At 37.7% G+C, this 21,814-nt stretch overlaps 1 protein-coding gene and 1 long non-coding RNA gene across 3 annotated transcripts in view; one reads left to right on the top strand and one right to left on the bottom strand.

Moving 5' to 3' along the window:
- Positions 1-21,814, bottom strand: part of BBS7 (Bardet-Biedl syndrome 7) — a 49,906-nt gene that overhangs the window by 9,255 nt on the left and 18,837 nt on the right. For both annotated transcript variants that reach the window (XM_032292399.1, XM_032292397.1), the window contains exons 9-14: positions 18,360-18,444; positions 16,568-16,670; positions 14,456-14,648; positions 12,623-12,697; positions 5,417-5,482; positions 547-686 (exon numbers count right to left, since the gene is read on the bottom strand). In XM_032292399.1, coding sequence (XP_032148290.1) covers positions 547-686; positions 5,417-5,482; positions 12,623-12,697; positions 14,456-14,648; positions 16,568-16,670; positions 18,360-18,444 — 662 coding nt within the window. The remainder of the gene's footprint in view (positions 1-546; positions 687-5,416; positions 5,483-12,622; positions 12,698-14,455; positions 14,649-16,567; positions 16,671-18,359; positions 18,445-21,814) is intronic.
- Positions 16,855-17,479, top strand: LOC116560864. Its single transcript, XR_004273175.1, has 2 exons — positions 16,855-17,031; positions 17,368-17,479. It is a non-coding gene; the product is annotated as an uncharacterized LOC116560864 (long non-coding RNA).

The raw sequence follows: 21,814 nt of genomic DNA, 5'->3' as shown, positions 1-21,814 counted from the left end.
TACATGGCACAAAGAAAGTAATCAGTAATTGTTCATCTCTTTCTCTTCTCTTTCATTTAGGCCCATGTTCTCTAACCTCAAAAAACTACAAAGAGATGGATGCCTACGTTGGAATGGAAATAAAAGGCACTATCACAACCAATTGCTTTATCAGTATTCCCTGAGAAGAAATATAAAAGAAATATAATATTTGAGGCTTATACAATGAGGCCCTATTCACAGAGAACTATTACACTACCTAAAGGTTAAACAGCATTTGCTCTCACATTAGGTGTCTGAGAGAGAGAACTGCTATTCTAATAATCCCTGGAGAGTAATATATGAGAAAGATGGGAAAGTCCAACACAAATCAGCCTCTAAAATAAAACAAAGAATCTTATATTTCTTAGAAATATTAAATCCATAGTATTTAAAATATTTAAAGTAAAAATTAAAGTAAAAAGTAAAGTAAAAATTGCTACCAGAATTCACACTATAAAAATAAAAAACAGGTCTATTTGAATTGTGTAATATCCTAAAAAGAAACTGCTCTTTCCTTTGTCCTACCTGTCATGATCAATAAAGTGAGTTCTTTGATGAAGTGAAAGAGGTTTGATGTGGTACTGGCGAACCTGGCAGGCTTTGGGTTGAATTCTTGGAGTCACATATGCTTGTAGTGTGCCATACTGGCCTTCAATTGAGCGAATCTTATTCAACACAAAAGAGGAAAGAAAATAAGAATATTTAGCAACAGAATATATCTTTAAAATGTTCAACACAAGTTATCAAGACTTATAATGCACTAAGATGCGAAGGCCTAATTTAAGAGGAGTTGGAAAGCTGTCCAGCTTCTTTTTCCTTTCCCACTCTGTTCCAATTCACGGGATGGATTGTAGTACCTCTTGAACTACACAAAATTAACTTCTCTAATCTAATTGATCCTTTAACTCATACTTTTCATAGCATAAGGGGGAAAATATCAACATTTGATCTAAGTGGGAAATATTTTAAAAGTTTAAGCAAGATTTTTTGCAAATGTTGCACTGCAAATATTGCTGACTAGGAAGATGATAAGAAAAGAAGTAAAAATATAGAAAGAAAATAAAAAATAGATATGATAAACCTACATTTTACAGTTTATTTTTTAAAGAGTAATAAGCTCATATTGGCAGGGAATTTTTTCCACAAGAAAAAGAGCTTTAGGCTGGGCGCGGTGGCTCAAGCCTGTAATCCCAGCACTGTGGGAGGCCGAGGCGGGTGGATCGCGAGGTCAAGAGATCGAGACCATCCTGGTCAACATGGTGAAACCCCGTCTCTACTAAAAATACAAAAAATGAGCTGGGCATGGTGGCGCGTGCCTGTAATCCCAGCTACTCAGGAGGCTGAGGCAGGAGAATTGCCTGAACCCAGGAGGCGGAGGTTGCGGTGAGCCGAGATGGCGCCATTGCACTCCAGCCTGGGTAACAAGAACGAAACTCCGTCTCAAAAAAAAAAAAAAAAAGAGCTTTAATAATGAACATAACAATATAAAAAAATTAATTTATAATAATCAGTATAACAATTAATATTCCTGATTTACAAATTCAAACAATAAAGAAAAATCTGAACAAACATGTAAGTCACCTGAAATCCTCCCACATGTCTCTCTATGTACATGTAAGAAAAAAAAGTATTTAGCATATAGCTGTTGTTAGAAAAATCTATTGACAGAAAAATCGTTTCAAATAACTTAATTATTGACATTCTGTGAAAATAGAGATGTACTAGCATGACGACTTATGGTGGAGAAAAGGAAAAAAAAAGAAAATAGAGATGCATATCTATAATCTAATTATGGCATATCTGGGCTGGAAATTCTTTTGGACTATTTTGAATATGACTGGCCGGATATCCTGAGAATTCAACATACTTAACAGGAAATAATAATTCACTAAGCTGTGAAGATCTAATTTAAGAGAAAGACCTAATTTAATATATTTCACATGGCTAAGTTCTGTTGAGATCATAGATATCTTTGCTTTCATTTCCAGTATTCGCATTTTCCCCCTTATCTCTGCCTCTCCTATTACCATCACCTCCCTGCTCCTCCCATCCCACTTATGCCTTCCCCATATTGTATAACTGGATGTATCAGACAGGTATGTTTCTTTTCATACCTTTATTCATATTTATATCATTATAGATAAAAGTATATACAAATCATATAGGGAGATTTTATCAGCATTTTGTTTTATGAAATTCCATCCAGGCTAACAGGTATGGATCAACTAATTCTTTATAATAGCTGTATAATATTCCAAGATATAAATAAATAGCTATTTATTCAACCATTCAATCACTGAGTATTCACCTTGGTTCCACCTTTCTGCTTCTAGAAGCAATGCTGCAATTAATTATATTCACATCTATATGTTTATGACTGCTATTTTACTGCTATTAATAGCTTCCCCCAGCCAGGCGTGGTGGCTGACACCTGTAATCACAGCACTTTGGGAGGCCAAGGTGGGTGGATCACCTGAGGTCATGAATTCAAGACCAGCCTGACCAACATGGAGAAACCCCATCTCAACTAAAAATACAAAACTAGTTGGGCGTGGTCATGGACACCTATAATCCCAGCTACTCAGGAGGCTGAGGCAGGAGAATCACTTGAACACCGGAGGCGGAGGTTGCAGTGAGCCAAGATCACACCACTGCACTCCAGCCTGAGCAACAGAGCAAAACCCCCCCCCAAAGAATAACTAGAAAAAAAAAAAGATTCCCCCATATCTATTTTCCAAAGCGGCTGTAACAACTTATATATTCACCAGCTATGACTGACAGTGTCATTTTCCTCATCCCTGTCCCCTGGCATGTTGTTCTTTAACATTTTTTGCCAGTCTTCTTTTTGTTATTTTAATTTGAATTTCTCTGGCTAAAGATAAGGTAGAACTTTTTTGTTTGTTAGCTATTTTGATTCCCTCTTCTGTGTTTTGGGTTTTTTTGTTTCAGATAGAGTCTCACTCCATTGCCCAGGCTGGAGTACAGTGGCACATTCTCAGCTCACTGCAACCTCCGTCTCCTGGGTTCAAGCGATTCTTGTGTTTCAGCCTCCAAAGTAGCTGGGATTATAGGTGTGCAACACCATGCCCAGCTAATTTTTTTTCCTTTTTTTTTTTTTCAGTAGAGACAGGGTTTCACCATCTTGGCCAGGCTGGTCTTGAACTCCTGACTTCAAATGATCCACCTGCCTTGGCCTCCCAAAGTGCTGGGATTACAGAGGTGAGCCACTGTGCCCAATCCTCTCTTCTGTGACTTGCCTATCCATATCCTTTGCCTATCTTCCTTACTCGGTGGTTTTTATTGTAACAATTATAGGCTGTATTTATATTTTATTGACAATTATTATCTGTTAGACAATTGAGTCTTCTTATTTAAAATAAGTAGGTACTTAATTCATCTGAATTTATTTTTGATATATGGCATAAGATAATTCATTTAATTTTCTTCCAGATGGATGCCAGTTGTGCCAACAGCAATTTTTAAATAGAAATATTGATTTAACAGAAGTGTTCCCTTCTATTAAAATAGAAATGTCATGCCCTAAATTCCCATAAATGTGAAATGTATTCTGGGTTCTATTTCTAGGTTATTCTGTTGCATGGCCTATTTATTTAGGCTTAGAAATATCTTCCATTATTTTATGGTAGTTATATGGTATGTTTTATCATATGGCAAAGCAAGTTCCACCTTTTCTTCTTTCTCATAATTTTCTTGGCTCTTTTCAGGCATTTTGTCATTCTTCTATACTTTAAAATTATTATATCCAATTAAAAAAAGAGGAATATGGTGGGGCGTGGTGGCTTATGCCTGTAATTCCAGCACTTTGGAGCCAGGCAGATAAACTGAGGTCAGGAGTTTGAGACCAACCTGTCCAACATGGTGAAACCCTGTCTCTACTAAAATACAAAAATTAGCCAGGCATGGTGGCACATGCCAGTAATCCCAACTACTCAGGAGGCCGAAGCATGAAAATCGCTTGAACCAGAAAGGTGGAGGTTGCAGTGAGTCAGGATTGCCTCACTGCACTCCAGCCTGGGCAACAGAGCAAAACTCCATCTCAAAAACTAAAAAATAAAAAAAAAAAAGAGAACATTGCTTTTAAACAATTTTTAGACTACTTTCAAATTTATTGGCAGAAACTTGCTCAATGTAAAATGTTCAATTAGGTTACTTACTGAAAAAACAATTTCATTTTTTTAGAAATAAATTTTTCTCAGTTTTCCATTTCTCTTTCAAAGTACATAAAAGGGAATGTATGCAGACCAAAATGAATTGTTTAGGGGAAAAATCATATTTTCCTGAAACTTCCTTAACCAGATGTGAAAAAAATATTGTGTAACGGCATCCTCTTGAAAAGTTTTATTAAAAAACCTTTGAGTTTCAAAACATCAGAACACCAGGAAAAAAGTTACAGTCCTTAATTTTTGGATCATAGTTCTATCAAAATGAATCCCACTACAAATCACTAAAACTGATTTGTGTGCTATGCTAAGTATTTAATTATAAAAATGACTATGTCATTAAATTGCTAAAGAAAACTTTAAAAGGTTTTCTCTAGAATGTATGGTAATAAATGATATCACTGGAATGCAATCAGCAAAATTCAGAAGGTAGAAAAATATATGGTGAATGCCCAGATACTTAAATAACTAAGTTAATTTAGAAAATGACTGGCTTAAGCTATAAAATAAAAATCAGTAAAACCTGAACATTAAATATTTTATAATATTAAAAAATATTGTTGATTTTTCTTAGGTGTGATAATAGTGTTGTTATGTTAAAAAAAAAAAAGGGAGTACCTATCTTTTAGACATACTAAATGAAATGATGAATATCTTGTATTTGCTTCAAAATATTTTAGGGTAGTGAATGATAGCATAAACAAGATGGCCATGAGTTGATCATTGCTGAAGCTGTGTGATTAATACATGGGGATTTATTACTTTTATAAATGTTTGAAACTTTCTATAATAGAAAACTTGAAAAAAATGTTTCAGTTAGATGAAATTTTAGGACCAGTAATTTTAGGCTGGGCATGGGGGCTCACCCCTGTAATCCCATGCATTGTAATCCCAGCACTTTGGGAGGCCGAGGTATGTGGACTGCTTGAGCCCAAGAGTTTGAGACCAACCTGAGAAACACGGCAAAACCCAGTTTCTATTTAAAAAAAAAAAAAAAAATCAATGATTTTAGAGAAGGTGATTGCGAAGTAATAGCAGAGATTGTGGTTTGGCCTAAATTACAACCTGACTGGTCACTCAAAATTCATTACTCCAAAACAATTCATTTCAGGGAGAAATTAAATGCAAACAAATAACATCATATGTTGTAAGATATACCAGCGGGAAAAAGGAAATCCAAACATTCAAGTACAGGTAAATTCTAATATTTTTACCTTCAGTTCCAGCCTTGTGGTATTTGCCTGGCACCGGTAAGTGGCAAGAAGGAAGTTGTCATTTAACTGGGAAGAATACAAAGTGGAAGAAAAGAATGAATCCATGATTTGGCAACAACAACAAATCATCAATAATAATAATGGTTAACATTAACTTAAGTACCTGTCATTGGTGCTAAGTGCTTTTCAAACATGTTCTAACTTATACTTACAAAAACCCTATGCACTAAGTTTTACTAATTAAATTTTAACATATGAAGAAACTAGTTTATGAGGAGTTAAGTAACTTCCCCAAAGCCAGTAAGTAATGAAACTGGAATTCAAATTTCTATCTAAAGCGCATGCTCTTTCCATCTTAAGTCTTTACAATAAGATTTTTAAACATTAAGAGTTTTTCTAAAAATCTGACAATGTGGTGTTTGATTTTCTGCTCTTGTGTCAGTTTGCTGAGAATGATGGTTTCCAGGTTCATCCATGTCCCTAATCAAACACTGCATGTTCTCACTCATAGGCGGGTGTTGAACAATGAAAACACATGGACACAGGGAGGGGAGCACTACACACTGGGGTCTGTTGGGGCGAAATAGGGGAGGGACAGTGGGGGGAGGGGAGTTGGGGAGAGATAGCATGGGGAGAAGTGCTAGATGTGGGTGATGGGGAGGAAGGCAGCAGATCACACTGCCACGTGTGTGACTATGCAACAATCTTGCATGTTCTTCAAATGTACCCCAAAACCTAAAATGCAATATAATTTAAAAAGAAAAAAAAAAAAAGAAAAAAAAATCTGACAATGCAAACAACAAATGTAATATGGTTTGGGCTATGCCTCCACCCAAATCTCAACTTGAATTGTACTCCCATAATTTCCATGTGTTGTGGGAGGGACCTGGTGGGAGATAATTGAATCATGGGGCCAGTTTCTCCCATGCTGTTCTCATGGTAGTGAATAAGTGTCACAAGACCTGATAGTTTTATAAGAGAAAACCTCTTTCTCTTGGCTCTCATTCTCTCTTCCCTTCTGCCACCACGTGAGATGTGCCTTTCACCTCCCGCCATGATTGTGAGGCCTCTCCAGCCTCGTGGAACTATGAGTCCAATAAAACTCTTTCTTTTGTAAATTGCCCAGTCTCCTGTATGTCCTTAACAGCAGTGTAAAAATTGACTAACACAGTAAATTGGTACTGGTAGAGTACGGTGCTGCTATAGAGATACCCAAAAATGTGGAAGTGACAATGGAACTGGGTAACAAGCAGAGGCTGGAACAGTTTGGAGGGCTCAGGAAAATGTGGGAAAGTGTGAAACTTCCTAGAGACTTGTTGAATGGCTGTGTCCAAAATGCTGATGGTGATGTGGACAATGAAATCCAGGCTGAGATGATCTCTGATGGAGATGAGGAACTTGTTGGTAACTGGAGCAAAGGTGACCCTTATTATGTTTTAGCAAACAGCTGGCAGCATTATGCCCCTGCCCTAGAGATGTGTGGAACTTTGAACATGAGGGAGATAATTTAGGGTAACTGGCAGAAGAAATTTCTAAGCAGCAAAGCATTCAAGAGGTGACTTGAGTACTGTTAAAAGCATTCAGTTTTATGAGGGAAGGAGAGCATAAAAGTTCAGAAAATTTGCTGCCTGACAATGCAATAGAAAAAAAAATCCCATTTTCTGAGAAATTCAAGTTGACTATAGAAATTTGCGTAAGTAATGAGAAGTCAAACATTAATCATCAAGACAATGGGGAAAATGTCTCCAGAGCATGTCAGAGGTCTTAAAGGCAGCCCCTCCAACCACAGGCCCTGAGGCCTAGGAGGAAAAAGTGTTTTTGTGGGCCAAGCCCAGGCCTCTGTGCTATGTGCAGCCTAGGAATTTGGTGCCCTGTGTCCCAGCTGCTCCAACCATGGCTGAAAGGTGCCAATGCAGAGCTTGGCCTGTGGCTTCAGAGGGTACAAGCCTCAAGCTTTGGCAGCTTCCATGTTGTGTTCAGCCTGTCAGCGCACATAAGTCAATAACTGGGGTTTGGGAACCTCTGCCTAGATTTCAGAAGATGTTTGGAAATGCCTGGATGTTCAGGCAGAAGTTTGTTGCGGGGGCAAGTCTCTCATGGAAAATCTCTGTTAGGGCAGTGTGGAAGGAAAATGTGGGGTTGGTTCCCTCACACAGAGTCCCTACTGTGGCACTGCCTAGTGAGAAGAGGGCCACTGTCCCCCAGACCACAGAATGGTAGATCCACTGACAGCTTGCACTGTGTACCTGGAAAAGCCACAGATACTCAATGCCAGCCAGTGAAAGAGTCAAGATTGGGGGTATACCCTGCAAAGCCACAGGGGTGGAGCTTCCCAAGGCCATGGGAGCTCACATCTTGCATCAGCATGACCTGGATGTGAGACATGAAATCAAAGGAGATCATTTTGGATCTTTACGGATTTGACTGCCCTGCTGGATTTTGGATTTGCATGGGGCCTATAGCCTCTTTGTTTTAGCCAATTTCTCCCATTCGGAACAGCTGTATTTGCCCAATGCCAGTACCCCCATTGTATCTAGAAAGTAACTAACTTGCTTTTGATTTTACAGGCTCATAGGCAGAAGGGACTAGACTTGTCCCAGATGAGACTTTGGACTGTGGACCTTTGAGTAAATGCTGAAATTAATTAAGATTTGGGGGACTCTTGGGAAGGCATAATTGGTTTTGAAATGTGAGAACATGAAATTTGGGAGGTGCAGAGATGGAATGATATGGTTTGGCTGTATCCCCACCCAAATATGATCTTGAGTTGTACTTCCACAATTCCCATGTGTTGTGGGAGGGACCCAGTGGGAGATAATTGAATCATGGAGGTAGTTTCTGCCATACTGTTTCTCATGGTAGTGAATAAGTCTCATGAGGTCTGATGGTTTTATAATGGGAAACCCCATTCTCTTGGCTCTCATTCTCTCTTCTCTTGTCTGCCGCCATGTAAGATGTGCCTTTCACCTTCTGCCATGATTGTGAGGTCTCCCCAGCCACGTGGAACTGTGAGTGCAACAAACCTTTTTCTTTTGTAAATTGTAAATTTTCTTTTGTAAATTGTAAATCCCATCTCAGGTATGTCTTTATCTGCAGTGTGAAAATGCACTAATACAAAATGTTTATACTATAAAGGCACACACATCAGAGTTTGATATTGAATCTCTTTGATTTTCACCAATACTTATAAAGGAAAATGAAACATCTTATCTCTGTATTCCCAGCAAATAGCATAGTGCCTGGCATACTGTAAGTGCTTAATACATGTTTGTTGAACTAACCTAGAGGAGTTCCTTCAAATATTTTAACTTCTTGAAATTGAATATTAAACTACTAGAAATAGAAAAACATAGCTAGGTGCATGGATTACAAAAAAAGAGCAACGTAAGATGATTTATATGCAATTTTCGTGACTGCTATTTCTCTATTTTTATTAAATAATCAAAGAAAAAAGATAGTAATATAAAAAATAAAACTCAAACATTTTAATTTCAAATCATTTAAACTCAACAGAGAGGACCAATCAATTTAAAAGTAAACATATTCTTTTTTAATTTTTTTTTTGAGACAGAGTCTTGCTGTGTCACCCAGGCTGAAGTGCAGTGGTGCAATCTCAGCTCACTGTAACCTCTGCCTCCTGGGTTCAAGTGACTCTCATACGTCAGCCTCCCAAATAGCTGGGACTATAGGCTCATACCACCAAACCCAGCTACTTTTTTGTATTTTTAGTAGCGATGGGGTTTTGCCATGTTGGCCAGGCTGGTCTTGAACTCCTGGCCTCAAGTGATCCACCTGCCTTGGGCTAGCAAAGTGCTGGGATTACAGGCGTGAGCCACCATGCCCAGCTGCAAATATATTCTTGTATGAGTAAAAACAAACATTTTATACCACAGTGTTTATCGACAAATAATACAGATAACAGGTTTGGAATTAGGTTTGGGGGTGGAGAAGGAGAGGGTGAAGAGCATAAAAAAATAAGACTGGGCTGGGCACAATGGCTCACACCTGTAATCCCAGCACTTTGGGAGGCTGGGAAGTGGGAGGACAGCTTGAAGCTAGTTCATCAAGACCAGCCTGGGCAACAAAGTGAGGCCCCATCTCTACAAAAAAATAAAAAATAAAAAAAATCAGCCAGGCATCATGGCACATCCCTATGGTCCTACATACTCAGGAGACTGAGGCAAGAAGACAGCTAGAGCCCAGAAGCTTGAGGCTGCAGTAAGTTATGATCACGCCACTGGACTCCAGCCTCAATGACACAGTAAGATCCCCCCATCTCTTAAAAAAAAAAGATTAACCATATGTTGAAAATTAGTGATGGATACATGAAAGTTATTATACTAGTCTTTCTACTTTTGTGTATACTTGAAATCTCCATTAGTTTTTTTTTTTTTAAGGCCATTGTCCTAGAAAATATATTTTAAATTAGTATGAAACACTCATTTCAAAGAATCCTTCAGTGATATAATTAAAACAGATTAATCTTTCATAGTAACTTAAGAATCAAAGATTTTAAGTTTAGGTTAACTTGATTTTCTAAATAATCATAAAAATGTAGGCCATATCTTTCATGTTTTGTTCTCAAACAGGGATGACAAACCATATATTGATAATATAATGCAACTGTTATAAAATCTCTTACTAAAAATAAAATTTTTACTGTGAAATTATATTGAAAAATAGGCTGGGTACAGTGATTCACACCTGTAATCCCAGCACTTTGGGAGGCCGAGGCAGGTGGATCACCTGAGATCAGGAGTTCAAGACCAGCCTGGCCAACATGGCAAAACTCCGTCTCTACTAAAAATACAAAAATTAGCCGGGCATGGTGTTGTGCGTGTGTAGTCCCAGCTACCTGGGAGTCGGAGACAGGAGAATTGTTTGAACCTGGGAGGCAGAGGTTGTAGTGAGCTGAGATCATACCACTGCATTCCAGCCTGGATGATGGAGCGAGACTCCATCGGAAAAAAAAAAAAGAAAAGAAAATTTTTCTTATATCTATCAACACTTTACTTTATCTACTCTTTTTACTTTATCTACTTTATCTAGTAGCTGGGATTACAGACACCCACCACCACACCCAGCTAATTTTTTGTATTTTTAGTAGAGACAGGGTTTTACTATGTTAGCCAGGCTGGTCTCAAACTTCTGACCACAGACAATCCATTCGCCTCAGCCTCCCAAAGTGTTGGAATTACAGGCGTGAGCCAATGCACCCAGCTGAGGCAGGGAAACCTATAAAATAGTTTAAGCAATACATGATAAGGGCCTGGACTAAGTTCATAGGAGTAGGAATGAACCCAAGTAGAACCTCCTTTATAAAAAATATATAAGGCCAGAAGGGGTGGCTCATGCCTATAATCCCAGCACTTTGGGTGGGTGAGGTGGGAGGATCACTTGAGCTCAGGAGTTTGAGACCACCCTGGGCAACATAGGGAGGCCCTATCTCTACAAAAAATTTAAAAATCAGCCATGCATGGTGGCTTGTGCCTATAGTACTAGCTACTTCGAAGGCTAAGGTGGGAGGATCTGCTTGAGCGCAGGAGGTTGATGCTGCTGTGAGCCATGATCACACCACTGCACTCCAGCCTGTGAAACAGAGTGAGACCATGTCTGAAGAAAATAAATAACAAAAAATAAATAAAATATATTCTGCAGCAGTGCCAGTGCATATAAATTTAAAAAGTAAAATATATATTAATATAACTACCCACCAACTCCAGTTACCATCTCCTCCTGCTCTGGCTTGCCTTCTCCAATGCAATTAATCCAAACCTTATCTATACCCTAACTTCTCTTCAGGAGTCACACCTAGCTCTGAGACTGCTTATCGGCTAGTACTAAGAAGAAAGAAGCATGTCCAAAAGCACTGACATGATCTTATCTCAGGTACTGTGCACATGTTAAGTGCTCAATAAAAGTCTGTTGAAAGAAGTTTAGTACGCTTTCAACAAGCCTAGAAAAAGTGGGGCAGGGCAGGAAGAGCGGGGGAAGCAACAGATCATACTCCAATGCAGGAATGTGTGAAACTATATAGCATTTTCAGGAATTTTAAGAACTTCAGTTTGGCAGAAATAATGTGCATGGGAGGGACGGTAGCAGCTGGTGAGAAAGAAGTTAGAGATGTAATCAAGAGCTGAATCATGGAAAGTTTTCTATGCCACAATAAGGAATCTAGATTTATATCTAGCAGGAAATCAGGAATATTTAAAAGGTTTTGAGAAAAGAAAGATACGGTGATGTTTGTGTTTTAGGAAGGAAGACCTCTCTTGTGGCAGTGTACATACAGCATAGCCTAGAAGTCAGCGGCAAGACTAGAGGCAAAGTAACTTTTTTTTTGAGATGGAGTTTCCCTCTTATTGTTCAGGCTAGAGTGCAATGGCGTGACCTCAGCTCACTGCAACCTCTGCCTCCCAGGTTCAAGTGATTCTCCTGCCTCAGCCTCCCTAGTAGCTGGGATTACAGGCACCCACCACCACACCCAGCTAATTTTTTGTATTTTTAGCAGAGACAGGGTTTTACTCTGTTAGCCAGGCTGGTCTCAAACTCCTGACCTCAGGCAATCTATCCGCCTCAGCCTCCCAAAGTGTTGGAATTACAGGTGTGAACCACCGTACCCAGCTGAGGCAGCAAAACCTATAAAGTAGTTTAAGTAACACATGATAAGGGCCTGGACTAAGTTCACAGGAGTAGGAATGAACCCAAGTAGAAGTATGAAAGCCACGGAGGTAGAACTGACAGAAACTAGTGACTAATTGGATATATAGGTTGAACATCCCCAAATTGAATATCTAAAATACTCCAAAACCCTAAATTTGTTGAGTGCCAAGGTAATACTTCAAAGAAGTGCCCATTGGAGCATTTCAGATTTTAGATATTCAAATCTGGGGTGCTGAACAAGTAAGTATAATACAAATATTCCCAAATATGAAAAAAATCTGAAGTCCAAAATACTTCTTGGTCCCAAGCATTTCACATAAGGGATATCGACCTGTAACAGATCACAGAAAAGAAGGAATCTAGGACAACACCAGGTTTCTTGACTGAAGATAGGGAAAGAGAACCAACACAGATTTTTGAAGGAAAGGTTATGTAAGAAACGATTGAAAAAGAAATATCAAAACCTAGCAGCATTTATAGACTTTAATCAAAATGGCATATTAGAAAGGAAAGCAGGTGAAGAATTCTTTTATATTTTTTACTCACCTCAGAATCACAGCTGCTAAAGCTAACAACAGCAGAATTTTTATCCACATCAAGTAAATCTACTGGAACATCACTCTATGGTTGATATTAAAAAAAAAAAAAAAAAAAGAAGGTTGAGATGGAAAATCTAAAAATGTTCAGAAATTGTGTTTTCTCTAACAGTTCTCCTTAGTTCTAGTTTATACTCATCTTTAATTTGAGAGTATGAATTCTCTTAATTTATATTTGATAGTATATACTTCTAGAAAATAAATATTATGAAGAACAAATATTATTTTATAATCACCCGTTTTTTTCTAACTTGGATTACAAAAATTACAGAATATCATCTCTTACCACTCCCTTAAAAGTCTAGTTGTCCCACCTATTTTTGTAAAGTGATAAAAATGTTAACATGAGCTATAAATAATCACATAGCCATTCTGATTGTATCAGTTCATTTTTATCAATTTCAATTTCACCTATAACACAGAAAGAAGATAATTTTTGGTATCTTCTGGAAAGGTAGTTTGTAGGACAAAGTTGTTACACTACGTTCTATGTGAATGGCATTCCTAGAGTTGTTCAATGCAGCAGCCCGGGAGCTAGCATTACTTGAGAGTTTTCTGCCTTTAAGTGTTAATTAATAATTTGATCTCTCCATTATATCTTTTTAAACTTTTTCTTCCTCCAATTTGTTATGTTCTCATTTCGTGATTGGTTTACTGCCCTTTGTTTGTTTTCTATTCATCCTATCATTCTTTTCTACTTCCTCAATACCTTCCAATTTAAATAAGTAAATATATACATTGATGAATGGAGTCTACATTATTATCCCTAAATTTCACACTTTAGGATTTTCTACTTTGCCTGTTGACCTACCAAAAACTAGTGGGTTAATGAGCAAGCTGTACTTTAATGTTTGGGGCTTAAAAAAAAAGTTTCAGGGGTTGAGGCAGGCGGATCAAGAGGTCTGGAGTTTGAGATCAGCCTGGCCAACATGGTAAAACCCCGTCTCTACTAAAAATACAAAAATTAGCTGGGCATGGTGGTGGACACCTGTAATCCCAGCTACTTGGGAGGCTGAGGCAGAAGAACCACTTGAACCCAGGAGGTGGAGGTTGCAGTGAGCCGAGACCATGCCATTGCACTCCAGCCTGGGGGACAGAGTGAGACTCTGTCTCAAAAAATAAAAAAAAAATTTCTAGCAAGGGCATTAAATATGGGAGTTTTCTAAGTCATCTCTCTGTTGAAGATTCTCCCAGAGGGTGGCCAAAGAAGAAAAACCTGTCTTTTCTACCATTTCCTAAAACTTAAGTCCATCTTTTGTTTATTAAGTACATGATAAATAAAAATAAAAATATAATTCAAATAATTGATGAGCAACTAATTATCTAAAGGAAGGTAAAAAAGGCATAAACATTTAAAATTACTGTCTATGGCTGGGTGGGGTGCTCACGCCTGTAATCCCAGCACTTTGGGAGGCTGAGGCAGGTGGATCACCTGAGGTCAGCAGTTCGAGACGAGCCTGGCCAACATGGTGAAACCCTGTGTCTACTAAAAATACAAAATTAGCTAGATGTGGTGGCACACATGTGTAGTCCCAGCTACTCAAGAGGTTGAGGCAGGAGAATCACTTGAATCTGGGAGGTGGAGGTTGCAGTGAGCTGAGATTGCACCTCTGTACTCCAGCCTAGGTCACAGAGCAAGATTCTGTCTCAAAAATAAATAAATAAATAAAATAAAATAGAAAGTACTGTCTAAAACTAAAAATGTTCAATAATAATTTGTACATGTGACTGGTTTGCAAAATAGATCCAGCCATAAAACTAAGAAATTAGACGTTTTGCTTACCTGTATTAAGACATTATCTATTGAAGTCTGTACCTCTAAGATAAGGCTGTAACTGGCATCATCTTTATTTAGTGTAAATTTATCATTTATACTAAAGGAAGGTACTGCTGATTTTGCTTTGCTTGATTGAGAAGACTGTTGATAATTCTCTCTTTCCTGTAATACCTTATATTGCAGATGCTCCAACTCATTTCTGGAGTAAAACATACACAAATTTGTCAAATATAAGTATAAACATTTGAGGTCCTTAGAATGTTTATGAAAATTTGAGACATTTGCTTTTGCAAAATGTGTTTTTATTGGCTGAGCTAATAAAATAAAAATAAAGGGAACAAAAATTTTGCTTCTCTGACTGACCAAATGGTTCCACATTATTTATCCTTAACCTAAAAATTAAAACATCTACTCAGTCCCATACTAGCAATCAAACACAGGAATCTAGTTATAGTTACATAAAGTACTAATCAGAAGAGAAACTTATACTAATAAGAAGAGAAACTAATACTGCAGAACATATTAGACTTAATGAAAAAAGACAAAATGTGTGAAGCCAGTAAACATGTAACTTTCAGTAAGACATTAGGAGAGACATAAAAAATAAAAGGAAGCTGCAGAGCATTAACATTTTGGGTACCACAAGGATGTTCATGAGCCAGTGTTACAGCTTAACTACCAAGTGTTGGAGAGGATTCTGCTGAGACTGAATTACACAGGTATTGCTTAGATCTCCAGTTAAGGGGAAACACCACATGCAAATGAAGTAAACAGTCATTGGGATAGAACAACATGAGGCTTAACTGGCCACAGTTTATGAGGAAAAGTCTGGGGAGGAGCTTGGAAGGAATCTGTGCAAAGAACAAAGGAAAAGATTCATTCATCAAAGAAATATTTACTGCTAAATTTTACATATTTACTCCGATGTGTTTGGGAAGCAAATGAACAAATCAGACATAAGCTTCTCATAAAGTTTACATTCCAGTGGAATCAAGAGACAGTAGAGTTGGTTATAAATAAAAGGTACTGTATTGAGAATGTGAGAGTAGTCATTAACTATACTTAGTATCCTTGTTTGCATTATAGCTTGCTCTCTGGTGGCTTTGGTGAAACAGCTTGTGCTACTAGTACTTGTGGCATTTGCTGCCTTAAAAGTTTGGTAGCCTTCAACTACTACCAAAAAAAAGATCATCCCTCCCCGGATGTGGTGGCTTGTGCCTGTAGTCCCAGCTACTCAGGAGGCTGAGGTGGGAGGATCGCTTGAGCCCAGGAGTTCTGGGCTGCAGTACGCTATGCCGGTCGGGTTTCCGCACTAAGTTCGGCATTAATATGGTGACCTCCCGGGAGCGGGGGACCAGCAGGTTGCCTAAGGAGGGGTGAACCGGCCCAGGTCGGAAACGGGGCAGGTCAAAACTCCCGTGCTGATCAGTAGTGGGATCGCGCCTGTGAATAGCCACTGCACTCCAGCCTGGGCAACAAGCGAGACCCTGTCTCTTAAAAAAAAAAAAAAAAAAAAAAGATCATCCCTCACTCCAGGAAGGTCAGCATGGGTTGAAACGGGGAGAGCGGTCATTAAAGGTTTCAGCAACTCCTACTTCTTCATTGCATGAAGCATCTTTATTTGAATCTGGGGTCCCTTTTCACAGTACGTATCAAGTTGAGCAGACCATAAAAGCAATGCCTGTGTCTAGGGGAGTAAGCATTACTCAGTTCCAGTTAAGAAAATTTATAAGCCAACATTACAGATTCAGAAGGGTCCGCAGGAACAGTAAACATCAGCTTTAATGAGAAACAATACAGCCATCTGTGTTGATTTATTACTAATGTCTGTGAAAAACAAAAAATAAAACACTACCAGAGTCTATGATGAAAAATACAACTCTTGACCTAAGAAAAAGTCAATATAGAATAAAGCATATAAAAAAGTGTATTTCTATCTGCAAAATATTAACCTGCACTACTGCTAATTTTCTCAAAACCATAAACTTTCATTTTAAAAGGTGATTAATTAATTATATAATTCCTTCCAATAAAATATACTGCAACTATAAGTAATAAAAAGCAACAACCACACACTTCAGGAAATTTTTTAAAAAAGGAAATTAAAAAAAAAGTTACTTTAAGGAAGAAATTTTATTCTGCATCTCCTGATTAATTTTCAGTTCTTCTCCTGGTCCACTTTCCTTATGAATGGGCTCTGTTGTCAGACCTGTAACCCAGCCTGTAGAGATGAATTATAATTAGGCACCACTTAGTACTGCTGGTGTTAAAAAAGAAAAATTATGCATTGTGTAGCAGAAACTCCCATGTACATGCCCCTCTGTCCACTAATATCAACCAGACGTAACCCTAGGACTTCATTCAAAAACAAAACAAAACATAGAGTCAAGCTGGAAAATATTCAGACTACAGAGAAATTACTTAAGCATTTGGTGATACCATTTTTTTTTTTTTTGCCTGAAATACTATAATAGTATAATAAAGGGAATCTTTTATTTCTTAACAGATTTAAAGTATGGAATAAGTCAACATATTCTGGCAATTTCAAAAACAGCTGAAAAATAAGAATTGCCTTTTAAAAAGTACTTTCAGCCAGGCGCGGTGGCTCAAGCCTGTAATCCCAGCACTTTGGGAGGCCGAGGCGGGTGGATCACGAGGTCAAGAGATCAAGGCCATCCTGGTCAACATGATGAAACCCCGTCTCTACTAAAAATACAAAACATTAGCTGGGCATGGTGGTGCATGCCTGTAATCCCAGCTACTCAGGAGGTTGAGGCAGGAGAATTGCCTGAACCCAGGAGGCGGAGGTTGCGGTGAGCCGAGATCGCACCATTGCACTCCAGCCTGGGTAACAAGAGTGAAACTCCGTCTCAAAAATAAATAAATAAATAAATAAATAAATAAAATAAAATAAATAGTACTTTCATGGAAATTTAAACTCTCACATTACTATGAGAATGCAAAAATTACCAACTCAAAAACAAGTTTTGGCAAGTTTTTTGAGACCCTGTCTGGAAAAAAAAAAAAAAAGGAAGTTTTTATAAGACATATACATAGTCTAGAACATGAAGTAAATCTCAATAAGTACTTCTCTTTAAATCAAAGAATATCATTTAATATTTAAAGGTAATAGTGACATGCTAAACACTCTAAAAAGTATCATTCAAGTATCAACTATTTTATAAATTGAGGCCTATACTTTCTCCTTATTTTTTAACTAATGAAGTTTTTAATGCTGTAGGTAAGAGTCACCGACCAATACAGTAGCCTCCCCTTAACCACAATTCCACTTTCTACATTTTAGTAACCCATAGGCAATGGTGGTCTGAATATATTAAATGGAAAATTCCAGAAACAATTCCTAAGTTTTAAATTGTACAACACTCTGAATAGGGTGATATAATCTCATGCCATCCTGCTCCATTCTGCCCAGGACGTGAATCATCCCTTTGTCCAACATATCGCCTGCTGTATGTGATACCTGCTATCAGCCTGTTGGTCACTTAGAGGCCAAATCAGTTATCAGATCAACTGTTGTAGTATCACAGTGCTTGTGATCAAGCAACCTTGCTTTATTTAATAAGGGCCCCAAGCACAAGAGTAGTGGTGCGAGCATATTGTTATAATTGCTCTATTTTATTATTGGTTATTATTGTTCATCTTTTATTATGCCTAACTTACAAGTTAAACTTTATCATAGGCATGTAGGTACAGAAAAAAGCATAATATATAGGGTTCAGCACTATCTGAGGTTTCAGGCATCCACTGGGGGTCCTGAAATGGATTCCCAATGAATAAGGGGGGACTACTATAACTCTTTCTTAAAAAGAGTCATCAAAAGCAGTCTATTAAATTTAGATTTTTTTTGTTGCTGATTCTTTCTTCAATTACCTACTATCATTTACTTTACCTGAATATGTGGACACCACGATTTCATCATAGCTGTCCTTCCCCACACAACCACCCTGGATAGATGTGATACTTTCCGATAACATCTAAAAAAATTTAAGATCAAGCACTTCATTAGTAACAAAAAATTTCACAGATATGTTTTTAAAATATGCCACACATTTTCCCTGGCTCCAGAGGTTGAACATATATTTACTGAATGCTTATGTGCAAACACTGAGATTAGAAAGACAAAATATCTTGAACAAATGGCAGGAAACTTCAGTGTTTTTTAATGTGGGATAAAAGATTCAAAATGACCCTAGTATATTTGTGGGTAACACTCAAGTAATGAAATACTCATCTAATGAGCAAAAATAGTTTATTTATTTAGAGACAAAGTCTCCCTCCATCACCAAGGCTGAAGTGAGGTGGTTCAATCACAGCTCACTGTGATTTGACCTCACTGCAACCTGGACCTCCAGGGCTCAAACAATCCTCCCACTTCAGACCCCAGAGTAGCTGGGACCAGAAGTGCATGCCACAATGCTGGACTAATTTTTGTATTTTTTTGTAGAGATGAGGCTTTGCCATGTCGCCTGGCTGGTCTTCAAATCATGGGCTCAAATAATCTGCCCACTTTGGCCTCCCAAACTGCTGGGATTATAGGCGTGAACCACAGCACTCGACCAATTTATTTATATAAAGTTTTGTGGTTGTGGTTGTTGTTGTTGTTGTTGTTGAATTACATAAGCAAAATACTCTGTAAGTTTAGTCTATTATTTGAATTCCAAAGACCATCTCTCATGTGTTTTCTCAAAATAGTTTTTTAGATAAAGAAAAAACATGGCAGCCTATATGGAACCTTTAGAAAATCTGCTATTATGGAGAGAAGGCAAGTTTTTTCAGATAACTCAGAGTTTATAATAACCATCTTTTAAGCACCCAAACTTGCCTGATAACCACTTAGGGAAGTCAACAAGGAATCTGTATTTTTTTCTTTACTTTTTTTTCCTTTTTTCCAGATAAAAGAATTCAGAAGGAATCTGTATTTTTTTCTTTCTTTTTTTTTTAAATAACTGTAGGGAGCTGTTTTTTTGTTTTTTTGACAGGACATTTATCTGTTGCCCAGGCTGGAATGTAGTACACTGATCATGGCTCACTGCAGCCTTGACCTCTTCAGGCCTCCCACCTTGGCCTTCCAAGTAGCTGGGACAACAGGCATACATCACCATGCCCAGCTAAGTTTTTAAATTTTTTTGCAGAGATGGAGTCTACCTATGTTGCTCAGGCTGGTCTTGAACTCCTGGGCTCAAGTAATCCTGCCACCTCAGCCTCCCAAATTGCTAGGATTACAGGTATGAGCCACTGTGCCAAGCTAGACACTGTATTTTAACAAACACTCTAGGTCATGGCTTTCAAGCTATTTGGAAAGAAAGCAATAAATTTTATATTATGTTCTGGTATATATTCACACAAAAACATATACAGCAATGTATATAAAAGGTTTGTGTCATACTCTGATATATTCTAATCTATTCTATTTTGTTTTTTTAAAAACTGCACTGCAACACACTAATTGGTTTTGACTAGCAGTTTGAAAAACTCTGGTAGGTAACTCTTAGCAGGCAAGGCTGAGAACCATTGTTTAAAAGGAAAGGGTGGAAGGAAGGGACACTAGCATTAAACCAATCAACAAAATGCTAGTTCTCTTCACCTATCCTATAGGGGGCAAACATCTGAGCTATCCTGCAAATTAGGCTATGATAGTTGTTCCTGGGGCTAATTACCTCAGAAATTCAGGTAACAAAGGTTTGATTACAAATCACATAAAGTTACATTTACAGGTGGGTTCAAATATCTACTTTTTTTTTTTTTTTAAGATACGATGTTTCTCCACATTGGTCAGGCTGGTCTTGAACTCCCGACCTCAGGTGATCCGCCTGTCTCGGCCTCACAAAGTCCTGAGATTACAGGCGTGAGCCACCATTCCTGGCCAAATATCTGAATTTTTAACAAGTGTCCAGTTGATCGTGTGTAATAAAAGTCTTCAAAAAATTGTTTTTTATTTATCTGACAATTTGATTAGATCCTCCTTTAATGTACTGAACACAAAACACTGGAAATCACCTGACTTGCAGAAGGATGTTTTATTCAACCAATAGAAACACGCACCTTCTCACTTACTGAGTGGTTTATTAGGTAACTATTAATTACAACTTTAAAGAGTATATTTAATGCAATATACTTGGAAAACCTTACAAAAAATTTTTTAAAACTGTCCATTTCCTTTTTTGACTGTTTATTTCTATACATCTTTTGCCAATAGAATATTTTAATGACATTCATTTATCATATGTACTTATAAAAAAGAAATTGGGGCTACTCTGCACACTGCCTATGGGATAGCCCTGCTCTGAAAGGAAGAAAAAAGAGGCAGGGCAGGCAGGCAGGCAGAAAGCAGGCAGGCAGGCAGGCAGGAAGGCAGGAAGGGGAGGTGAGGGGAAGAAAGGAAGAAAGAAAGAAAAAATTGATTCTATAACCATAAAATCAGAGCTCCTGGGCAATATAGTATGGGTAAGGTTTATGTAAGAAAACATGAAACTAAACTTACAAAAAAAGACCTTGATCCCTCCTCGAAATATTGGCAAATGAATATATAAGTTTAAGTTAAAATGCAATGTTTAAAGTGTACATATTTTCTCTCTTTATGATTCACCCCTTAAGGATCTTTTTTGATTAATCAACCAACTACCACTCCGGACTGTGTCAGACAGTAGGAATTCTCCTGATTAGGAAAGCAACATAGAGAGTGATAATGTGAATCCAAGATGAGGTAGAGTATTCCCAGCCTAAGCATAACCTGAAGGCAGCATCTCTGTCATTAGACAAACGGAAGAAATAGGAGGACGATAAGATTTCTTAGTGCTAGATCTGGTAGAGCAGGTAAATGCTATGACATTTCTGGGGTTTAGAATACAAGTTAAAGAGGAGACTTTGGGTCTGAATAGGAAAAGTTTCTCAAAGGGCTAATGAGAAAAAGCAGGAGATGGTCAACAATGGATTAGTATTTCTAAGCCTAAACTATTACTTGCATCATTAGCAAATAACTTTTTACACCAAAATAAGATGAACAAATTTGAAACAAATCTACAAAATAACCTCAATCCCTATATTTTCTATATGATATACTTTACCTATGCTTCAAACCACTTGTATTTCCTGAACTGCAGTTGAAGTTAGGATTGGGAGGTACCACTGGTAAAGAAATTAGACCAAAAAAAAAAAAAAAAAAAAGAGTCGACATGAGTTGTGAACTCTTTTTATTTTTCTTTAATAGCCTCAGTGTGTCTTACATGAGGCAGGATAGGGAAGCCCTGGATTGGAGAACACCAGTTTATGAAAAAAAAAAGATTCAATTTATGCCAAAATGCTGCTCTATGTAACTTTATAGCTTAGCATAAATGAGCTTAATCA

The sequence above is a fragment of the Sapajus apella genome, unplaced genomic scaffold (assembly GCF_009761245.1).
Source record: "Sapajus apella isolate SASKATOON/1434 unplaced genomic scaffold, GSC_monkey_1.0 scaffold27, whole genome shotgun sequence".
Classification (NCBI taxonomy): Eukaryota; Metazoa; Chordata; class Mammalia; order Primates; family Cebidae; genus Sapajus; species Sapajus apella.
The sequence above is the reverse complement of the archived record's forward strand: the minus strand, read 5'-3'. Positions and strand labels throughout refer to the sequence as shown.